The following is a 24,749-nucleotide window of genomic DNA, read 5'->3' on the forward strand; positions in this document are numbered from 1 at the left end:
TTGCTTCCTGCAGAACTTCCACCCAAGCTTGTGTGAGATGCACACTGCAGTGCTGTGTCCTCTGGCTCCAGACTGCATCTGCCCAGAGGCAGGGGAGCCACCTCTTCACAGGAGGGTATCATTTAGTCTTTGGGACTATAAAGTGATCCTTTTTTATTTGCCCAATCAGAAGGGATGCTTTTTTCTTAACTATTAGCCCAGAGAGGGCATCTTTTGAGACCACATAAAGGCAGGGGGCAGAAGGGGGGGAGGTCCCGTCTTCCAAAATATGTATTTGTGTTCACACATAAACACACATACACACACTAGGGATTTTGCTAAATCTGCTTGTTTTAAAACTCTTAGGCAAGAGTGGAGGCCTTAAACTTAATTTTTGTTAGGTTTCTCATTATGAATCAAAAAAATTTTAATTAAGTCTCTAATAAGATATATTTCACACCCTTGCTAGAGATAGCATTATTTCCTGCATGTCTTATATTTGATACTATCTCTTATAATGCTCTATACTTCAAAGTTCAATATTCAGTAGAAAGCTATGGACAGTGTGGAATAGGTGATGAAAAGAGGAAAGTGATAATTCACTCTCCTACTCACCCACAGGATGAAAATAATCTCTGTAGGATTCCTCTTTTCTAAGAATTCTTGGCAGACGAATTTCTGAGGGAAGGGGGCAGGGGCGGGAGGAGAGTAACCAAAGAACTTACATGCATAACCTATGGAAAGATAATGGTTTGGGAGGGGGCAGGAGCTGGGCGGAGGGGGTCAATGGGGGAAATAGGGGGACATCTCTATTACCTTCAACAATAAAGATAAATTTTTAAAAAGATAATATGTAAAGCAAATTAACAAATAAAATAACTGGCCAGCAAAAAAAAAAAAAAAAAAATTAGCAGAATACTTGGCACAGATGGCTATTCACTAAATATTAGCTGAACTAAACTGAGGAGCCATTCCCTCTATCATAATGGGTGGAATGCCACAGAAATGTGTTCATGTTTTATTTAAATTATCTCAAAATTTAAAATAAACCTTTTGGAATATTTAGTAAGCAAAACAACAACAACAAACAAACAAAAACAAAACACCAAACAAACAAAAAACCCTTTGCAAGTTGCAGCTCTTCTCTACTCTAGAAGTCCTTTGAAAAGCTGATGGAGGACTGGAGGATGTTCTCACATAAACATGTCAGTCTAACTTTTTCTTTATTCACTAAGCAAATATTTATTGGGAAACTGCTGGTGCTATCATCTCTTTAATCTTTCCAAACAATGAAAAAGTGAATATTAATGTATTAAATTTCAGAGACTTAACAGTGAAATGGGGTTGAGAATCCTCCAAGGTTTCACAGATCCTATATATTAGGGTGGGAACATTTTTTCTGCAAGGGCTATGTGGATATTTATAGCATCATTCGTGGGCCATGCAAAATTATCAACTTAAAAATTAGCCTGCTATATTTGGTCAAACATTCAATGAACTCACCCCTAAGGCCTTGGCAGTGCCAGACCAAAGGATTTCTCAGGCCTTATAGGGCCCATGGGCCAGACGCTCCCCACCCTTGGTGTACAGGATGGGATTCTGCTGTTTATGAGGTAACAACTATGTCAAAAGTGCAGTGCCTTTCCCAGGAGGTACCGAGATGCCACTGAAGACCTATACTTATATGCACATAAATGCACTTAGACGGGAATATTTTACATAATTTAAAGGAGTAAATACATTTTTAACTTCATCAACAAAAAATTGAATTTAGCTAAGAAAGCCACTAGATTTATTACTTTTTCAAATCTCACACAGGAGAGCCCTAGCTGGTTTGGCTCAATGGATACAGCATTAACCTGCAGACTGAAAGGGACCAGGTTTGATTCTGGCCAAGCGCACATGCCTGGGTTGTGGGCTCGATCCCCAGTAGGGGGCATGAAGGAGGCAGCTAATCAATGATTCTCTCCCATCATTGATGTTTCTATCTCTCCCTCTCCCTTCCTCTCTAAAATCAATAAAATATATATATATAAATCTCACACAGGAGGAAGGAATCCCCAAATCTATGGTGACCCAGCTACACTAAATCCATTCAAATTGGCTTAACTAAAAATATTAGCTTACAGGATATATGATTAATTAAGTTAAAGAAAACAGATAGGAAAGGATAATTTACTTTAATAACAAACAAGCAATTCTAGAGGTTATATGTACTTGCTTTTTCCCATATTACAGTTAAATTTCTCTAAAGGTTTTCGAGTTGGTTAATACTCTTGATGTATCTTTTATTGGTGCATTAATAATCTTACTTTCATAATTACTATCTTAAAGATAAATTCTAAGAATTTGAAAATAAAAATATGTACTTAAATTCAATGTGCAAAGGCCCTTTCTTAATAAACTAGAGGCCCGATGCACAAAATTCGTGCAAGGAGCTTGGCCCTCGCAGCCCCGGCTTCGTCTGGAAGGTCATTTGGCTGTCCGGTCTAATTAGCATATTACTCTATTATTATAGATGTTTAAATGATCTTACCACTTCATCTTCTGTGTCCAATATTTCCTCTAGATCTGATCGTGAAATGTTGAGGATAGAAGCTGCCAAGGTCTGTGCTTTATGAGTTGAGGTTTTATGAGCATCCTTCTTTCTCTGCATTCTTTTAAGCTCTCTGATTTGTCGCCTTATTGTATGGACATCAACTTGTAACTCTTTGACCAAAGCCTGTAACATATTGGAAAGAATGCAGGCTCATATGGAAGTAATAAATGAAGATAGAGCTCTCATAACATAAAAATGTGAAGATACTAGCAAATCTTTTTTTTATTAGGATCACTCTGATTTTATTTATTTTGGAACATAATGGATTGTTATTTATTGACAGAATGCAGTAAAAGCTCTCTTAAATGACCATTTAACCAACTTGCTGGGTTAACCCAAGCTCCCCAACCCCTCTTTCAGATTCATCAACTGCTCTCCTGGCTGGTGAGCACTCGCAGCAGACAGGCCACTCTCCGTGATGCCGGAGCACCACTGCTCCCAACTGAGCCTTTGCCAAGAGTCAGTTCTATTTATTTCTGAACGTGGGTGTATTAGTGGTAACAGTTTAGTTACATAATTCATTTAGTTATTACACAAACTGATGAATTATGACTGCAGAAAGAGAGTTGTTTCTATTTTATTAAAACTGGATTAGAAATGCTTTCGAAGAACGTGATAAAGACAAGTTGGGTAAAAGTGCAATTAAATTATGTATGGGGAAAACAATACAGGATTTAAAAAATCATAAAAATCTTGGGATTGCTTCACAAGAGTCTTTAAGTTCTCCTTTTGTGAAATAAATGCTAGCTCATGCCACGCCTATGTGTGCATAAGGAAAAGACAGCCCTTAACCTGAGTGGACAGAGACCTGCCTAGCTTTGTGAGTTGAGAGCAGACTAGCTAGAAGTTTGGTATGTTTTCAATTTTTTTGCAAGTTCAAGCAATACTGCAATAAATAATGGCGATCATATATACATTTTTTAATCCTAGGATATTTCTCTAGAAATGAAATTACTCGATCAAAGGGTGTGTATAACTGTAATTTTGAAAGCCGTTATTTAATTCTCTATGTTAATACCTCTAAAAAGACTATATGAAAGTATTTCTTTCTCCATACCATTAGCAAAACACCAATCTGGTATTTCAGTGTGTTGTGTTTTTTTTCATTTTTCATATTAAAAACAAAGTTGAGCATCAGCCTTAAGAGATAATTATCTTTGTTACTTTTTCTACCTTTTAGTGATTTATAAAAACTCTTTCTATATTAGGGAAATTATACATATTATACATGTACTAGAGGCCCAGTGCACAAAATTCGTGCACAGGCGTGTGTGTCCCTCAGCCCAGCCTGCACCATCTCCAATCTGGGACCCCTCGAGGGATGTCCGACTGCCCTTTTAGGCCCGACAGGCAGTCGGACATCCCTCTCACAATCCAGGACTGCTGGCTCCCAACTGCTCGCCTGCCTGCCTTCCTGATTGCCCCTAACTGCTTCTGCCTGCCAGCCTGATCACCCCCTAACCACTCCCCTGCCAGCCTGATTGATGTCTAACTGCTCCCCTGCCAGCCTGTTTTCCCTTAATTGCCCTCCCCTGTTGGCCTGGTCACCCCTAACTGCCCTCCCCTGCAGGCCTGGTCCCCCGCAACTGCCCTCCCCTGCTGGCCTGATCACCCACAACTGCCTCCCCTGCTAGCCATCTTGGGGCAGCCATCTTGTGACCACATGGGGGTGGCCATCTTGTGCGAGGGTGTGATGGTCAATTTGCATATTACCTCCTTATTATATAGGATGTTAACATCTGGTGGGGCTGTCACCCTCATATTATCCTCCTTTTAAAGATTATTTTCTTGGTAAGTTTTGCATGTTTGTTTTTCCACATGAAATTTGGTTCAGCTTGTCTAGGTTATATCCTCCTAAAAATTATTATTGGTAATTTTACTTGAATCATGTTAAATTTTATTTGGATCATGTTAACATTTTAGGATGTTCATTCTTCCTAATGAAAGACCATGGTATTCTCTTCCAGTTGTTTATGTTTTTGTTTCTGAGGATAATTTTTAGTTTTTCTCTTTCTAGTTCTAATTTATTCCTAGGCGTTTTACTTTTTGGGGAGGTGCTTCTAATCATGTTTATTGTTGTATATATAAAGACTGTTAATATATATTTAGCTTACTGAATTTAAATTTCTAGAAGCTGAGCAGTATCAGCAAAAATTGATAATATTATCTCATATCCAAAGTTTATACCTTGTATTCCTTACTTTTCTTATTTTATCACTTATTAAGTTCTTCCTGAATAATATCAAGTAGTAATATTATTTGCCATATTTTACTTGTTCCTGATTTTAATTGAATCTGTCTACTTCATAGGAAATGCTTTTGAGATGAGAGCCTTATTTTAATATATGAAGAAATATATTTTAATGTATTAAAATATGCTATATAGCTTAATATAGTTACCTACTCATTTTACTTTTATTTCTTATAAAAACTGAATATCAAGTTGTCTTAAATCCATTTTAGCATCCATATAAACATGAGTTTTTCATCATAAATCTATTAACATGATTACTAATAATTGTCTTAGTATTGAATTATCCTTGCATTTCTGGAATAAACTCCACTTGCTGTAATATGTTATCTATATGCTGCTGAATTCTATTTGCTAATATTTTATCTAGTATTTCTACACTAACATGAGATTTATTGGTTTTAATTTTGTGTAATCTTCAAAAAATTTGGAAGGCTCTTTCTCTTTCCATGCTCTGTAGTAGTTTTAATGAGACTGAATTTATCTGCTCTTTATTGATTGGGTAGCAATTATCTGAATTTGGCTCAGTATCTATCACACATTTAAGTATTAAGTTTTACAAGCTTTGACAGTTGTCTACATCTATGTAGCAACCACCCTAGGCAAGATACAGAACATCTTCACACTCCAGAAATTTCCCTGGTACCCTTTCCCAGGGAGTTCCTCCCACACACAGACATCAACTGTTCTGATTTACATCATCTTATATTAATTGTGCTTGTTCTAGATGACATATAAATGGAATGATATTCTACATACTTTTATGTCTGACTGCTTTTTTTTCTGATGTTTTAGAGATTCATTCATATTGTTTTGTGGATCTGTAATTTGTTTTTCTTTTAATTAAATACAATAATTTCAACATATTTATATACATACTAGAGGCCCGGCACATGAAATTCATACATGGGGAGGGTCCCTAGGCCTGGCCTGCAATCAGGCCAATCTTCCCCAGCTGCCAGCAGCCGGCCCGGCCCCCTGCTGCACCACCGCCTGTCCACCCGGGCGATTGGGACCCCGGCACTGCCCGCATCTGCTGCCACCCACCCCCAGTTCCTGGTTCCCCATTGGGCGATTGGAGCCTGCTGGCCAGGGGGAGGAATCAAGAGGTTGGCTGTTCCTGCCCACTCGCCAGCCTCACCCCCTGCCACCGCAGGTCGCACTCTGTGTGTGGGGTGACTGGCGGGGAGATCATGGCTCTGGCGCCACCCACATCTGCCGCCACTCACCTCCTGTTCCCCATTCCCCGCCACCCACCTCCTGTTCCCCATTCCCCATTGGGTGATTGGGGCCTGCAGGCTGGGGGCAGCTCCTGTGTTGAGCATCTGCCCCCAGGTGGTCAGTGCATGTCATAGCCAACCGGTTGTTCTGCTGTTTGGTCAATTTGCATATCAGCCTTTTATTATATAGGATAATGTGTTATTATGGGCAAGGCCTCTAATTCAATTTTTTTTTTTAGGTAGTTAAAGGGAGGGGCAGAATTTTCACTTGAGCCTGAAGCTAAAATTGCCCTTAGCTCAAAAATCTGCATACCACTAAGACACATCTTGGTGAGGCTCATTCTGACCCCCACACTGTTCTATTATGTGTATAAGTATTGGGAACCATCTTATCTCTTTAGTGAAAGGAACCTTTTGTTATGTTACCATGACTAACTTTATCTCATGAGTTGTGTTTTGGCTTCAAGCCTGTATCCAGTATTCATGCAGCAACTTCAGCTCTTCTATTCAATATTTACCTGGAATATCTTTTATTTTATTTTCTCTAAATATTTCTAGATTTTTATGTATTAGATAGGAATAGCCCATGGACATAGACAATAGTCTGGCGAAGGCCTGGAAGGGGCGGGTGCAGGGTGGAGGAGATCAATGGGGGGTAAAAAAACTAAAACAAAGAGACACCTGTAATACTTTCAACAATAAAGATATATTTGAAATAAAGAAAAATAGTTGAAAAGAGTTTTATGTGAAATAATATAATTGCTCTACACTGTACTTTATATTCTCAACTCCTCTCAAAGAGATATTAATTGACCCTATGTTCACTTAATGTTAATTGACCCTATGTTCATTGACTGCAGGACTGACTTCTGCCATACCGACCCAGCACTGACTGCTACAGTGGCTGCGATCAGACCCTGCTTTTCTCTCCTGGCCTCTGTCCGGGCCTGATTGCAGCCCTCTCAACAGTCTGCTGAGTTGCCTCAGCTGAGGCGCCTGCAACCCGGCAGTCAGTGCTGGGTCGCCATGGCAACCCAGGGCTGACTGCAGGACTGACTTCCAGTTGGTCGAGCCTCCGGTTGTTGTGGATGTGACGGACCCAGGGTTTTTATATATTAGGATATATATAGAAGATATATGAAACAGCAATATATATATTATTCTGAGATAATTTTATTTTCTCTTACTTCTTTCTTTGTCTGCTAACTTGCTTTCATCTGCTCCTATGTCTCACCATCTTTAACCTAAATTCTACATTTATTTCCACCTTAAACATGTACTTTTAAGAAGAAATTATTTCATTTATATTTGTAATTCATACTAAGTATGAATATGCTTTATGGCAACTTATCAGTGGTGAAACTTCTTTTTCTGCCATTCACTTTCCTGTTTATTTCCTCTATTCATACTCTAATATCTTTTTATAGAAACTGTGTAGCTCCATTTTCCAGGACTCAGTTTTGAAGAAGAAAAGTTTTTCCTAGATCATCTATCTGAGGAAAGTTATGTGGCATAGGGGTCTGTGCTATGTTCCAGGCTGATGAAATTTTACACCTGAATTTAATTGTTTTCTGATAAATTCTATTAGTGAGGTCATTTTTGTTATGGTTTGTTTGTTTTATAATGTAAGGACTCTCTTTTCTTGGCTGCTATGAAAAAAGTGTCCTCCTACATATTTGCCTTGTCTGTGTAATTCTTCCTTAAACCCTGCCTTTTCTTCTTCTTGAAAACAAACCGCTTCTAGGAAGCTCCTAGTACAAACCATAGCAGATCATTCTACTGTTGCAAGCACAGGATTTAAAGTCTGTACCTCATGTGAGCATCTTTGAAGACTATATTTTTGCTTGGTCTTTCAAAGGTCTGCAGCACCTAAGTATTCTCCCCCTGGTGCCTTATTTCTACTTCCTTTTGCATATCTCCAATCTTAACTTGGTTTTGGCTACTCTTCCATGTATTTCAAAATACAGAGTTGACCTAGGTTTGTTATAAAAAGGAGTTGAATTTTTGTTTCTAATTCTCCTTATCTGTTGTATGATTCAAAGGGAGAGAAGGGGAGAGATGATTTTACCCCTCTATAATCAAGTCAAAATTTTCCAAAGTGCATTTTCCCTGAATTGTTGTGAAAATTTTCAAACATGCAGAAAAGTTTAAAGAAATGCATAGTCCCCCCCCCCAAACACATTATTAATTTAAGATCAATCTTTATATATAACTAGAGGCCTGGTGCACGAAATTTGTGCATGGGGGGGGGTGTCCCTCAGCCCAGCCTGCACCCTCTCCAATCTGGGACCCCTCGAGGGATGTCCGACTGCCTATTTAGGCTCGATCCCACGGATCGGGCCTAAACAGGTAGTCGGACATCTCTCTCACAATCCAGGACTGTTGGCTCCCAACTGCTCGCCTGCCTGCCTTCCTGATTGCCCCTAACCACTTCTGCCTGCCAGCCTGATCACCCCCTAACCACTCCCCTGCCAGCCTGATTGATGCCTAACTGCTCCCCTGCCAGTCTGGTCACCCCTAACTGCCCTTCCCTGCAGGCCTGGTCACCCCTAACTGCCCTTCCCTGCAGGCCTGGTCACCCCTAATTGTCCTCCCCTGCAGGCCTGGTACCCCCCAACTGCTCTCCCCTGCAGGCCTGGGTCCTCCCCAACTACCCTTCCCTGCAGACCCAGTCACCCCCAACTTCCCTCCTCTGCCAGCTTGGTCACCCCTAACTGCCCTCCCCTGCAGGCTTAATCGCCCCCAACTGCCCTCCCTTGCAGGCCTGGTCCCTCCCAACTCCCCTCTCCTGCTGGCCATCTTGTGTCCACATGGGGGCAGGATCTTTGACCACATGGGGGCAGCCATCTTGTGTGTTGGAGTGATGGTCAATCTGCATATTACTCTTTTATTAGATAGGATAGAGGCCTGGTGCATGGGTGGGGGCCAGCTGGTTTGCCCTGAAGGGTGTCCCGGATCAGGGTGGGGGTTCCCTTGGGGTGTGGGGCGGCCTGGGTGAGGGGCCTGTGGTGGTTTGCAGGCCGGCCACGCCCCCCGGTGACCCAAGCAGAGGCCCTGGGATCTGGGATTTATTTATCTTCTACAACTGAAACTTTGTAGCCTGGAGTGGAGCCAAGCCTTCTGCTCGCTCTGAGGCAGCAGCCATTTCTGTTGGGATTTATGTATCTTCTATAATTGAAACTTTGTAGCCTTAAGTGGAGGCCAAAGCAGGCCAGGGCTGCAGAAGCCTGGCTTCCTCCATCACCACGGGCAACCCTAGCCTCCTGCTCTCTCCAGCTCTGTGGCTGCCGCCATTTCTGTTGGGATTTATCTTCTATAATTGAAACTTTGTAGCATTGAGTGGAGGCCTGGGATGGCAAGGGCAGGTGGAAAGCTTGGCTTCCTCCATTGCCAGGGAAACCCAAGCCTCCCTCCTGCTCTCTGAGGCTGCAGCCATCTTGGTTGGGTTTATTTGCATATTCCCTCCTGATTGGCTGGCGGGCGTGGCTGGTGGGTGTGCCTTGTTGGTGTAACTGTCAATTTGCATATTACTCTTTTATTAGATAGGATTCTCTTTACTACTTTTTGAGACAATAATTATATGCAGTGAGATGCATAAGTCTTATTGTATAGTTTTATGAGCTTCTGACAAATGAACACACTGTGTTCTCATACCCAGATCAAAGTACATTTCCATCACTACAGAATGTTCCCCATGGCCCTTCCTAGTCAACCTCCAAACCTAGCCCCAAGAGGCAACCACTCTGGGGTATTTTTTCTCCATATAGTTTAGTTCAGCCTGCTCTATAAATTCATATAAGCATAATCACACAGTATATATTATTTTGTGTTTAATTCTTTCATTTACAATATTTTTGAGATTTGTCCACATTATTATATGTATAAGTAGTTCATTTCTTTTTATTGCCAAGTTATATTTCATTATGTAATTACTAGTGGCCCGGTGCATGAAATTCGTGTGCGGGGTGGGTGTTCCTCAGCCCAGCCTGCACCCTCTCTAATCTCGGACCCCTCAGGGGATGTCCGACTGCCAGTTTAGGCCACAGGGATTGGACATCCGGCAGTTGGACATCCCTCTTACAATACAATCCAGGACTGCTGGCTCCTAACCGCTCGCCTGCCTGCCTGCCTGATGGCCCCTAACCACTTCTGCCTGCCAGCCTGATAACCCCCTAACCGCTCCCCTGCCGGCCTGATTGACGCCTAACTGCTCCCTGCCAGCCCGATTGCTCCCAACTGCCCTCCCCTGCTGGCCTGATTGCCCCCAAGGCTTTTATTAGTATAGATAACACTGCTAGTCCATTTTCTTATAGATGGACACCTGGGCTATTTCCAGTTCTTGATGCTTATGAATAAATTGGCAGTAAATATTCCTGAATACACATTTTGTGTGTCTGTGTGTACATATGTTTTCATATCTCTTTGGGTAAGGTCCTAGAAGTAAAATTGCTGAGTCATATGGTAAGTGAATGTTTCATTTTTCAGAAATTTCTACAGTTTCCCCGAAATCTTGCATCACCAACTATGGATGAAAATCTTCATTCTCCAAATTCTTTCCAATATTGGTATTTTGCATATGTTTTCTTGAATTTAGTTCTAAGAATTTTTTTATGCTATTGTAAATTGAAGATTGTTTTCATTTTCCAATAGTTTACTGCTATAATATAAAAATACATTTGATTTTTGTACTTTGACCTTGTATCCCATGAAAGGGCTAAACTCTCTTGTTAATAGTAGTTCTTTCATAAATATTTAGGATTTCCTGTGTAAAAAAGTATGTCTTATAGAGAAATGTAACTCAAAACAATGCAATATCATCTCACACACATTAGGATGGCTACTATTTAAAAAACAGAAAACAACAAGTGTTGGCAAGAACATGGAGATACTGGAACACTTTTGCACTGTTGGTGGAATTGTAAAATGTTGGAACTGTATTCTGTCTCAAAAATGTATGCACCTGTTTCTGCACTAATCACAGCATTGTATTTACTACAGCTTTATAGCATTAATTGATGTTTGTTAAGGAAAATCATTCTCTCTCTGCTATACAGCTTGTTCTTTGGTCATTTTAATTCTTTTACTTATTTTTTTTTGAATCAGTTTGTCAATATTTGGATAACAATGACACTTAGATTAATTTTGGAATGAATTCTAGCATTTGCAATATTGATTATTCCCATTCAGAAAAACAGCACTTCCCCCAATTATTTAGTTTTGTTTTATGTCTTTCAGTATTTTACCATCTGCTTTATAGGTTTCTTCATTTCTTAAAAGTTTACTACTCAGTTTTTAATAGTTATTTTTTATTATTGTAAATAGAAATTTAAAAATAGCATTTTAAATATTATTATTTGTAAAATCTAATTTATTTTGTATGTTGATCTTTTTTGAACTTGTTGCTGAATTCTCTGATTAGTTTTAATAGTTTATGATTTTATTCTCTTAGATTTTCTAAGTACACAAATATGTCATTGACAATCAGTTTTGTTGTATACATTCTTATAATTATATATTTTTCTTGTTTATTTGCATTTTCTGAACCTGTAGAACAAGTATTTATTCCTGAGGTATAAGGATGAATCAACAAATGCAAATCAATAATGTGATATACTACATTAACAGAATAAAGGATAACAATCCTATGATCATCTCAATAGATACAAAAAAAGTAATGGACAAAATCTAACATCATTTCATGATAAAAAATTCTCAACCAAATAGGTATAGAAGGAACACACCTCAATATAATAAAGTCCACATATGACACACCTAATACTGACATTATACCCAATGGTGAAAAGTTGAAAGCTTTCTGTCCATGATTAGGAATAAGATAAGGGTGCCCCTCTCACACTCTTATTCAACATAGAATTGGAAATCTTAGAGCAATTAGGCAAGAAAACAAAAAAGGCATGTAAATCAGGAAGGAAGAAGTAAAATTATCTTTCTTTGCTCATGATATGATATATAGAAAAATCCTAAAGACTTCATAAAAAACCTGTTAGAACTAGTTAACAAATTCAGTAAAGTTGCAGAATACAAAATCAACATACAAAATTGAGTTGTGTTTCTAACCCCTAACAACAAAACATCTAAAAGAGAAAAAAATTCCATTTATAATAGTACCCCAAACAATAAAATACTAGGACTAAATTTAACCAAGGAAGTAAAAGTTCTGTAAGAAATTGATGAAAGAAACTGAAGAAAACACAAATGCATGGAAAGATATCCCATGCTTGTGGAGCAGAAGAATTAGTATTGTTAAAATGTCCACACTACTCAAAGCCACCTATAGATTCAATATAATCCCCATCAAAAATCCAATATCATTTTTCACAGAAACAGAACAAACAATCCTAAAATTTATATGGAACCACAAAAGAACATGAATAGCCAATATAATCTTAAAAAAGAACAAAGCTAGGGACATTGCACATTCTGATTTCAAACTATATACAACTCGATAACAAAATCCCAAGTAATCTGATTTAAAAGTGGGCAAAGGACCTAAATAGATGTTTTTGTTTTTTTTTTTCAAAGAACACGTACAACTGCTGGTGGGACTGCAGACTGGTGCAGTCATTTTGGAAAACAGTGTGGAGTTTCCTCAAAAAATTAAATATGGAACTGCCATTTGACCCAGTGATCCCATGTCTAGGAATATATCCTAAGAAACTCAAAACACCAATCAGAAAGAATATATGCATCCCTATGTTCATAGCGGCACAATTCACAATGGCTAAGATCTGGAAACAGCCCAAGTGCCCATCAGCAAATGAGGATAAAAAAGCTGTGGTACATTTATACTATGGAATACTATGCAGCAATAAAAAAGAAGAATCTCTTACCCTTTGAGACAGCATGGAGGGACCTGGCAAGTATCATGCTAAGTGAAATAAGTCAGTCAGAGAAAGACAAGTATCACATGATCTCACTCATCTGTGGAATCTAAGTAACAAAATAAACTGATGAACAGAGTGAATCCAGAGACATGGAAGCATGGAACAGAGTGGGGAATCTTGGAGGGAAGGTGGAGGAGGGTGGGTGGGTAGTAATCAACCAAGAACCCTGTAGGCATATATGCTTGACCCATGGCCACAGACAATGGGGTGGTGAGGGCCGGGGCGGGGGGAAGCTGGCAGGAGGGGGTCAATGGGTTAAAAGAGGGATATATGCAATACTTTCAACAATAAAGAATTATTTTTTTTTAAAAAAAAGAACATACAAATGGTCAAAAAGTACATTAAAAGGTGCTCAACCTCATTAATCATCAGGGAAATGCAAATCAAAACCACAATGAGCTATCACCTCATACCTGTCAGGATGGTTATTACCAAATAGACAAGAGATAACAAATGGTGGCGAGGATGTAGAGAAAAGGGAACCCTATTTGGTGGGAATGCAAACAGATGCAGCCACTATGAAGAACAGTGTAGAGGATCCTCAAAAAAATTAAAAATAGAACTACCATGACCCAGCAATCCAACTTCTGGTTATATTGAAAGGAAATTAAATCAAGACTCCAAAGAGATATCTGCACTCCATGTTCATTGCAGCATTATTCACAACTAGAGGCCTGGTGCACAACATTTGTGCACTGGGGGGGGGGGGATGTCCCTCAGCCCGGCCTGCTCCCTTTTGCAGTCCCAGAGCCCTTGGGGGATGTCGAACTGGTGGCTTAGGCCTGCTCCCCACTAAGCCACAGTAAGACATCCTTAGCACTGCCATGGAGTTGGGCCACTGCACTCACCAGCCGTCAGCCTGGCTTGTGGCGAAGCGGTGCTCCCCCTGTGTGAGTGCACTAACCACCAGGGAGAAGCTCCTGCATTGACCATCTTCCCCCTGGTGATCAGTGCGCGTCAGAGCGACTGGTCGTTTCACCATTTGGTCGATTTGCTTATTACCCTTTTATTATATAGGATAGCCAAGACATGGAAACAACCTAAGTGTCCATCAATTGATGAATGGATAACAAAAATGTGGTACATATATAAGTACAGTGCAATAGTAATCAGCCATAAAAAATAAAGAAATCCTGCCATTTTCAACAACATAGATGGACTTTGAAAGCATTATGCTAATTGAAATAATTCAGACAGAAAGACAAATACCGTATGATCTCCCTTATGTGTGAAATCTTAAAAAGCTGAACTCATAGAAGTAGAGAGTAATGGTTATTTGCCAGGGGCTAGGGTGGGGTGGAGGAAATGAGATGGTGGTCCAAGGGTATAAACTTCCAGTCATGAGGAGAATATGTTCCAGGGGTCTAATATACAGCATAGTGACTATAGCTAAAAATACTGTATTGTATATTTGCAAACTGCTATGAGGGTATATTTAAATATCCTCACCATAATTACAACAATAAAGTGGTAATTACATGAGGTGAAGGATGTGTTAACTAATCTTATGGTGGTAAACATTTCATAATGCATACTTGTATCAAATCATCACATAGTATATACCTTACACTTAAACTATGTTACATGTCAATTATCCTATCTAATAAAGAATAATATGCAAATTGACCATCACTCCACTACACCCACAAGCCACACCCACCAGCCAATCAGGAGCGAGTATGCAAATTAACCCAACCAAGATGGCTGCAGCCACAGAGCGAGCAGGAGGCTTGGGTTTCCCCGGCAATGGAGGAAGCCAAGCTTCCCCGCACACTCTGGCAGGCCCTGGACTCCACTCAAGGCTACAAAATTTCAATTATAGAGGATAAATAAATCCCAACAAAAATGGCTGTGGCCACAGAGCGAACAGAAGGCTGGGCTTTCCCCGGCGATGGAGGAAGCCAAGTTCCTGGCCTGCTCTGGCTTCCAATGAAGGTACAAAGTTTCAATTATGAAAGATAAATAAATCCCAGATACCAGGGCCTCCGCTTGGGTCGCTGGGGGGCATGGCCAGCCTGCAAACCACCACAGGCCCCTCACCCAGGTTGCTCCATGCCCCAAAGGAACCCCCACCCTAATCCAGGACACACTTCAGGGCAAACCAGCTGGCCCCCACCCATGCACCAGGCCTCTATCCTATCTAATAAAAGAGTAATATGCAAATTAACCATCACTCCAACACACAAGATGGCTGCCCCCATGTGGACACAAGATGGCTGCCACAAGATGGCCAGCAGGGGAGGGCAGTTGTGAGCAATCAGGCCAGCAGGGGAGGGCAGTTGGGGGCAATCAAGCCTGCAGGGGAGGGCAGTTAGGGTTGACCAGGCTGGCAGAGGAGGGAAGTTGGGGGCAACCAGGCCTGCAGGGGAGGGCAGTTAGGGGTGACCAGGCCTGCAGGGGAGGGCAGTTAGGGGTGACCAGGCCTGCAGGGTAAAGCAGTTAGGGGCAAACAGACTGGCAGGGGAGCAGTTAGGCATCAATCAGGCTGGCAGGGGAGTGGTTAGTGGGTGATCAGGCTGGCAGGCAGAAGCAGTTAGGGGCAATCAGGAAGGCAGGCAGGCAAACGGTTGGGAACCAGCAGTCCTGGTTTATGAGAGGGATCGGGCCTAAACACGCAGTCAGACATCCCTCGAGGGGTCCCAGATTGGAGAGGGTGCAGGCTGGGCTGAGGGACACACCCCCCATGCACGAATTTCATGCACCGGGCTAGTATCTCAATAAAGCTGGAAAAAAAGAACAGAAAAAATTGTAAGAGACTAGATCAGTGCACCAAAGTATTAACAATTGTTCGTGTAAAAATATAATGATAATGTTCCACAAATGTTCTCACTAAAGAAGCAGGAAATTTATATGCCCAAAACATCTTACTAAATCTCACTAAAGCAAGTACATATTGATAATTAAATGATTTAAGCTTCAGGCTAAATGTTGTTCTTTGGCTGATATTTCACAGCTAACACAAACCATTGAGAAGATGGAATTTGGCATATGACTCTCACATACAAGCCCATTAACAAGTCTATATCAGAGCTCAATCAAACTGAGCAAATACTTCTAGAAATTTCCCTTGTGTGTTTTATTCAGTTATTAGGAGAATTCAAAGCCTCAACTCTGCCACATATATCTAGCCCAGATGCTCAAAGCACTTGATTTTACCCCAGGGCAAAATTCCATATTCAAGATTAGATCTAGAACAGATGGCCACTCCACCTCTATAATCTTGCTGTGCCCTATGAATAAATGAAAGGACTAAGGGGAACACAGATTCCACAACAGGGCCAGAATAAACATTATTACCATTAATACTACTAATAATATTTATTAAGTACTTTTGTGTACATGTTACCCTAATAGCTCTGCACAGAATGAGTCCTGGTGATGATGGTGTTCCACGTAGAAGCTATATGCATTCTTTATGCTCATTAAATAATGCAGCTCTGGCCTTCACAGGGTTTTCCATGTGAGCAGGGATTAAGTGTCTAGTTCTAGTACCATTCTTGAAGCAGATATAAAATCAATTCCTCAAGAAATTAGTGAGTCCTATTATGGTTCAGTTCTTTGGGGATAATGAATGATAACACCCTCTTCTCACATTGGCTATAATCTACTTGACACAAAAAGAAAAATACAAGAGTTCACAGTTACATGTTAATTTATGTGGTACATACAATAAATATTCAGGAGATAAATGACAGTACTACTACTACTACTAGCTGACAGATAGCACTTCTGGTATATTGGGCAATGCTTTATCTGTGTTAACTTATTTAAATGCTCATCTCAGGTATATTCCATTATTACACTCATTCCATAAGTGGGGACACTGAGGTGCAGAGGATTAAGTCACTTGCCTGCAATAACTGGCAGAGTAGGGCTCTTACTTCTTAACCACAAAGTTAAAGAAAGGACTCATGAAAGAGGGAGGCACTGAACTAAATATGTATAATTTAGCAAAGAGCAAAGAGGAAAAGGTATGTCAAGAGAGAAGCAGAACTTGAGCAAAGGCAGCAATGAGCACAATATGAATGGAAGATGGAGAGCAGTGGGAAGGAAGATTCAATTTTGAGCAGGATAGGGTCAAATTATGAAAAGTCTTAAATTTAAAAAAAGGTTTAAGCTTAGATGTAACGCAGTAGGATTTAGAAAGCCACTGATGGTATGTTGCTTCAGATGGCAACTTCTGAGCATGTCTATGGTCCTAGGGGCATATGTGCAAGGAAGAGAAGAATGATGTCATCTCATTCCTCCGAACCAATGCTCCAGCCTTTGCCAATGTTTCTGGTTTTGGCATTAATTTGCTGGTGGCTCTTTATGATAAAAACTATAGGCCCAGGAGGAGAAACTAAGATCGCGGCATAGATAAACACCTAAACTGCTGCCTCGCACAACAACTTCAAAACTATAACTAAAAGACAAAACGACATCATCCAGAACCACAGGAAGGCTGGCTGAGTGGAAATTCTACAACTAGAAGGAAAGACAAAAGTACACTGAGACTCAGAGGAGCTGCAGAAGGCAGAGGTACGGAGACTCTCGCGCGGAGAGGGCTGGCAACTGAGTACGCGGCTGGCTTTCTCAACTGGGAGGGAGACAAAAGCTCCTGACCTCTCTGAACTCCAGTTCCAGGCAAGACTCTGGGGACCCAGACTCATTCGGGGAGAAACTGGACTTTATGGCAGCGGGAGAAACTTGAGGGTGGCTTTCTCTCAGAGGTGCTTGCAGCAATTACCGTGGGACACTAAGACACAGGGGCCTCTTAGGGCAGGGCTGACGGGATACCATTTCTGTCTGCTCAGCCGTGAGACTCCGCCCCATCCAAGCTGAGCACAGAGGCTTTTTCAAGTCTTGTCTCATAAGGGTGTCTCCAGCACAGAAGTTCTCCCAGCATAGACACAGCTGATCCTCACAGCCAAGTGTCCTGGAGGTCAATTCCTCCCAGTGATACCAATAACAATCAAGGCTTAACTACAACAAGACTGTGCACAAGGCCACAAAGGGGTGCACCAAGAGTGTCCACCTCAGGTAACTGGGGAGGCTGAGCCACTGGGTCCCATAGGACACCTAGCACACAAAGCCACTCTATCAACTTAGGGAAGCAGCCAAAATACCGAGAGAAAGAAACAGATCACAAATGAAAGAAATGGAGGAAAGCAAATGACTGGATATAGAGTTCAAAACCATGGTTATAAGTTTTTCAAGAATTTTCTAGAAAAGGCCGATAAATTTAGCGAGACCTTCGAGGATATGAAAAAGGACCAACTAGAAATTAAGCAGCCAAAACCGGTTTGGCTCAGTGGATAGAGCGTCAGCCTGTGGACTGAAGGGTCCCAGGTTCGATTCCGGTCAAGGGCATGTAACTTGGTTGCGGGCACATCCCCAGTGGGAGGTGTGCAGGAAGCAGCTGATTGATGCTTCTCTCTCATCGATGTTTCTGACTATCTGTCACTCTTCCTTCCTCTCTGTAAAAAATCAATAAAATATATTAAAAAAAGAAAAAAAAAAGAAATTAAGCACACACTGACTGAAATAAAAAATAATATATAGAGATCCAACAGCAGACTAGAGGATCGCAAGAATCAAGTCAAAGATTTGAAATACAAAGAAGCAAAAAACACCCAACTGGAAAAGCAAAAAGAAAAAAGAATCCAAAAATATGAAGATAGTGTAAGGAGCCTCTGGGACAACTTCAAGCGTATCAACATCTGAATTATGGGGGTGCCAGAAGAAGAGAGAGAAAACCTATTTGAAGAAATAATGACAGAAAACTTCCCCCACCTGGTGAAAGAAATAGACTTACAAGTCCAGGAAGCGCACAGAACCCCAAACAAAAAAAAATCCAAAGAGGACCACACCAAGACACATCATAATTAAAATGCCATGAGCAAAAGACAAAGAGAGAATATTAAAAGCAGCAAGAGAAAAACAGTTAGTTTCCTACAAGGGAGCACCCATATGATTGTCAGCTGATTTCTCAACAGAAACTATGCAGGCCAGATGGGAGTGGCAGGAAATATTTAAAGTGATGAATAGCAAGAACCTACAACCAAGATTACTCTACCCAGCAAAGCTATCATTCAGAATTGAAGGTCAGATAAAGAGCTTCACAGATAAGAAAAAGCTAAAGGAGTTCATCACCACCAAACCAGTATTATATGAAATGCTGAAAGGTATTCTTTAAGAAGAAGAAGAAGAAGAAGAAGAAAAAGGTAAAGATAAAAATTATGAACAACAAATACATATTTATCAACAAGTGAATCTAAAAATCAAGTAAATAAAAAATCTGATGAACAGAATAAACTGGTGAATAGAATAGAATCAGAATTCTATAATAGAATTATAGAAAGGGAGTGGACTGACAATTCTCTGGGGGAATGGAGTGTGGGGGGTGCGGGAAGAGACTGGCCAAAAATTGTACACCTATGGATGAGGACAGTGTGTGGGGGGGTAAGGGCAGAGGGTGGGGTGGGAACCGGGTGGAGGGGAGCTATGCGGGGGAAAAAGGAGGAACAATTGTAATAATCTGAACAATAAAGATTTATTAAAAAAAAATAAAATCAATAAAAACACACACAAAAAAAACACCCAAAAAACTATAGGCCCAGTACACAAAATTTGTATACTCGAGTTGCGGGGGCCCTCAGCCCAGCCTGCACCCTCTTGCAGTCTGGGAGCCCTCAGGGGATGTCCCACTGAGGGCTTGGGTGGAGAGTGGGCTGAAGCTGCTGCGGAGGCTGGAGAGGCTCCTGCCACTGGCTCTGTGGCGCTCCCCCTGTGGGAGTGCACTGACCACCAGGGGGCAACTCCTGCATTGAGTGTCTGCCCCCTGGTGGTTGTTCTGCTGTCGGGCTGAAACCGGCTCTCCAACATCCCCCGAGGGGTCACAGATTGGGAGAAAGTGCAGGCCAGGCCAAGGGACCCCACCAGTGCATGATCAGGGCCGGGGAGGGATGTGGTAGGTTGGCTAGCAGGGAGGTTGGCTAGCAGGGCGTGTCCGGCCCATCTTGCTCAGTTCAAATGGCTGAACCCCAGCAGCAAGCTAATCTACCAGAGTGTCTGCCCCCTAGTGGTCAGTGCACATCATAGCAAGCAGTTGAGCAGCCTTAGCATATCATTAGCATATCACGCTTTGATTGGTTGAACGGCCGACTGGATGACCGGACACTTAGCTAGTTAGGCTTTTATTATATAGGATACATTACTCAAATTAAAAAGCCATGAAACTACAGCAATCTTGAGTTTACCTATTAAAACATCTATACACTCTATATTATTGGTTGCTGAAAAATATAAAGGACCAATAATGTTACTCTTGAGCAACTAGAGATTAGATATGCATTTTATCATTAAATATCATTCATATCCTTGGACATAAATACAAAATTTGATTTTAAAAAATAATTTTTGCTAAACTACTTTATGTGAAGAGGTACACACATTACATTATCATGAAGGTCAAAAAAATTCTAGTCATAAAATTCATTATTCTATTTAAAAAATTTCTGGTTATCAATTCTTCTTTTTAAAAAGGACCAATTAAAAAGAATATTTCAGGAAAAAATGATTAACATTTTGAATAAATCTTATAATTATGTACTTCATGTTTTGTATCTTGGCTAAAAATACAACAAACAAGACCCTCAGATGAATATAAATAAGAAAACAAAGGTTTCTAAAGCTAAAAGTCATAATGAATATAGTTTTACATCATGAATTGCTGACAGTATTCAATGAGAGTACTTGTCATAAGTTAAACAGTGAGTATCAACAGTATTTGGAAGAAATGATACTTTAAATCTGGAAAAGGGAAATTACGTTTACTAAATTAATACTCTGCAATTATTTAGGTTCCTCTGAGTCAAGCATTATTGGTTTGACCTTACACCAGTTGAAACTTTCATTATAGAAATAAAAGAGATAATTCATTCATTTTGTAGATACTTTTAAAATGAGAAAACTCCCACAGTATCTATTCCAAAGAAACAAAGGAATTTTTTCTAAATAAAGCACTATTAATACTCATAAATTGTTGTAAACTCTTATTTTTAGAGGAATGAAGAATATAGCATTATATATAAGATCCAGTTATTTGCAATCTTATATTCAATCTATGAGTCCAGGAATATTATTTCTTTTAAAATAACATCAATACCTAAGCAGATAAGGGAACTATTATAAATATTGTACTATATGTTGACCAGAGGACCTTCTCAACTAGGAGCATAAGAGATGTCAAACTACCGACTTATCTAGAGAGATAAACAAAAAAAGGAGAAAAGTAACATACCAATATATATAAAATAATATACTTAGTATATGTTACATATATGCAGCAAGTATAATTATGCACATCCAGTAATGGTGGGGTTATCTGGGAAAGAGACAGTGGTGATGTTATTTTATTCCATTGGAGGACACGGTTTAACTTCATTTTATACAGATTACATAAATTAAATATTTTATATATTTAAGTAAATTTCTACTGATATGATATGCTAGTTTTTAATACTGCAAGCCACAGGGAGAAAAAAGTGGTATGAGAAACTTAATCTTATCCAAGATTGCTTAAAATAAGAAAAGAACATTGTAATTTCAAAAGAAAAGAGTCACTCTCCCACTATATTCAAACTTATTTTTAAATGCCAAAAGGATAATTATTACATTTTCACATTCCTAATGGAAATTTAATTTCATTAGCTAGTGATCATTATTGCATGCGATTCTGGAAGGTGCTATGTTACACTTCGTGGAAGCAGAGATTAGTAAAATATGTCCTTCACTTTAAGACACTGAATCTATCTAGTGGCAATAGATCCGTTTGCTAAATATAAGTCAGAATAAATGGTACTAAACAGGGGTGTAAACAACTCACAGTGAGATTAAAAGGGGCAGAGCAATCACAGATTCCTGGCTCTCAGTACCTTGTTTCTCTGAACACAGAGCTGCTCCTGCTTGGTTTTGCCAGAGGGGATAAGGGAGGAAGACTGCCTGACTATATGAGCTATGAGCACAGACCAGAGGTCTGAAAGCTCCTTATAAACACTTTCAAACAAACCACCTGTTTATTTTTTTTTTTAAATTTCTTTATTGATTACGGTATTACATATGTGTCCTTATTCCCCCATTACCCCCTATCTCCCATTCATGCCCCCACCCCCCGGTTGTCTGTGTCCATTGATTAGGCTCACATGTATGCATATAATTCCTTTGGTTGATCTCTCCCCTTACCCCCGCCCTCCCCTACCTTCCCTGAGGTTTGACGTTCTGATTGATGTTTCTCTGTCTCTGGATCTATTTTTGTTCATCAGTTTATGTTGTTCATTATATTCCACAAATGAGTGAGATCATGTGATATTTATCTTTCTCTGCCTGGCTTATTTCACTTAGCATAATGCTCTCCATCTCCATCCATGTTGTTGCAAATGGTAAGAACTCCTTCTTCTTTACCGCAGCGTAGTATTCCATTGTGTAGATGTACCACAGTTTTAATCCACTCATCTGCTGATGGGCACTTAGGCTGTTTCCAAATCATAGCTATGGTGAATTGTGCTGATATGAACATAGGGGTGCATATATCCTTTCTGATTCGTGTTTCTAGTTTCTTGGGATATATTCCTAGAAGTGGGATCATGGGTCAAATGGGAGTTCCATTTTTAGTTTTTTGAGGAAACTCCATACTGTTCTCCACAGTGGTTGCACCAGTCTGCATTCCCACCAGCAGTGCACGAGGGTTCCTTTTTCTCCACATCCTCACCAGCACTTGTCATTTGTTGATTTGTTGATAATAGCCATTCTGACAGGTGTGAGGTGGTACCGCATTGTTGTTTTGATTTACATCTGATGATTAGTGACTTTGAGCAGGTTTTCATATGTCTCTTGGCCTTCCTTCTGTCTTCTTTCAAAAAGTGTCTATTTAGATCAGTTGCCCATTTTTTGATTGGGTTGTTTATCTTCTTTTTGTTAAGCTGCATGAGTTCCCTGTAAATGTTGGAGATTAAACCCTTATCGTTGATATCATTGGCAAATATGTTCTCCCATGCAGTGGGCTTTATTGTTGTTTTATTGATTGTATCCTTTGCTGTACAAAAGCTTTTTATTTTGATGTAGTCCCATTTGTTTATTTTCTCTTTAGTTTTCATTGCCCTAGGAGCAGTATCAGTGAAGAAATTTCTTCGGCGTATGTCAGAGATTTTTCTGGCTGTGGATTCCTCTGGTATTTTTATGGTTTCTCATCATATGTTTAAGTCCTTTATCCATTTTCAGTTTATTTTTGTGTATGGAGTAAGTTGGTGGTCTAGTTTCATTTTTTTGCATGTATCTGTCCAATTTTCCCAACACCATTTATTGAAGAGACTGTCTTGACTCCATTGTATGTTCATGCCTCCTTTGTCAAATATTAATTGAGCGTGGTGATTTGGGCCGATTTCTGGGTTCTCTATTGTATTCCATTGATCTATATGTCTGTTCTTGTGCCAGTACTAGGCAGTTTTGAGAACAGTGGCTTTGTAATACAGCTTGAAATCTGGTATTGAGATCCTACCTACTTCGTTCTTCTTTCTCAGGATTGCTGTGGCTATTTGGGGTCGTTTTATTCCAGATGAATTTTTGGAGAGTTCTTTCTAGGTCTGTGAAATATGCCATTGGTATTTTAATGGGGAGGGCATTGAATCTATAGATTGCTTTGGGTAGTATGGACATTTTAATGATGTTGATTCTCCCAATCCATGAACATGGTATGTTCTTCCATCTGTTTACATCTTCCTCTATCTCTTTTTACAGTGTCCTATAGTTTTCCGCATATAGGTCTTTGACCTCCTTAGTTAAGTTTATTACTAGGTATCTTAATTTTTTTGGTGCAATGGTAAATGGGATTGCTTTTTGAGTCTCTCTTTCTGTAAATTAACTATTGGTGTATAGAAATGCCATAGATTTCTTGGCATTACTTTTGTATGCTGCTACATTGCGGAATTCATTTATTAAGTCTATTAGTTTTTTGATGGAGTCTTTCAAGTTTTTTATGTACAATATCATGTCATCAGCAAATAAGGACAGCTTTACTTCTTCTTTTCCAACTTGGATGCCTTTTATTTCTTCTTCTTGTCTAATTGCAATGGCTAATACTTCCAGTACTATGTCGAACAAAAGTGGTGAGAGTGGGCATCCCTGTCTTGTTCCTGTTCTTAGGGGAAATGGTTTTAGTTTTTGCCCATTGAGTAGATGTTAGCTGTGGGTTTATCATATATAGCTTTTATTATGTTGAGGTATGATCCTTCTAGTCCCACCTTGTTGAGAGTTTTTATCAAGAAAGGGTGTTGGATTTTGTCAAATGCTTTTTCTGCATCAATTGATATGACTATGTGATTTTTATCTCTCAATTTGTTTATGTGATGTATCACATTTATTGATTTGCGGATATTGTACCATCCTTGCATTCCTGGGATAAATCTTACTTGGTCATGGTGTATGATCTTTCTGATGTAGTGCTGGATCCGATTTGCTAGAATTTTGTTGAGGATTTTGGCATCTATGTTCCTGAGGGATATTGGCCTGTAATTCTCTTTCATTGTGTTGTCTTTATCTGGTTTTGGTATTAGGGTGATGCTGGCTTCATAGAGGGAGCTTGGAAGTGTTCCTTCCTCTTAAATTTTCTGGAATAGTCTGAGGAGGATAGGTTTTATTTCTTCCTTGAATGTTTGGTAAAACTCCCGTGAAGCCGTCTGGCCTCGGGCTTTTGTTTGCTGGAAGCTTTTTGATGACTGCTTCAATTTCTTCCATAGTTATTGGCCTATTGAGATGTT

At 39.9% G+C, this 24,749-nt stretch overlaps 1 protein-coding gene across 3 annotated transcripts in view; it reads right to left on the reverse strand.

Annotated features, from left to right (window-relative positions):
* Window positions 1-24,749, reverse strand: part of CNTLN (centlein) — a 299,452-nt gene that overhangs the window by 16,126 nt on the left and 258,577 nt on the right. For all 3 annotated transcript variants that reach the window (XM_080667631.1, XM_080667630.1, XM_080667632.1), the window contains exon 24: window positions 2,516-2,701. In XM_080667631.1, coding sequence (XP_080523757.1) covers window positions 2,516-2,701 — 186 coding nt within the window. The remainder of the gene's footprint in view (window positions 1-2,515; window positions 2,702-24,749) is intronic.

This window comes from Plecotus auritus (assembly GCF_963455305.1).
Source record: "Plecotus auritus genome assembly, chromosome: 5".
In the NCBI taxonomy this organism is placed as follows: Eukaryota; Metazoa; Chordata; class Mammalia; order Chiroptera; family Vespertilionidae; genus Plecotus; species Plecotus auritus.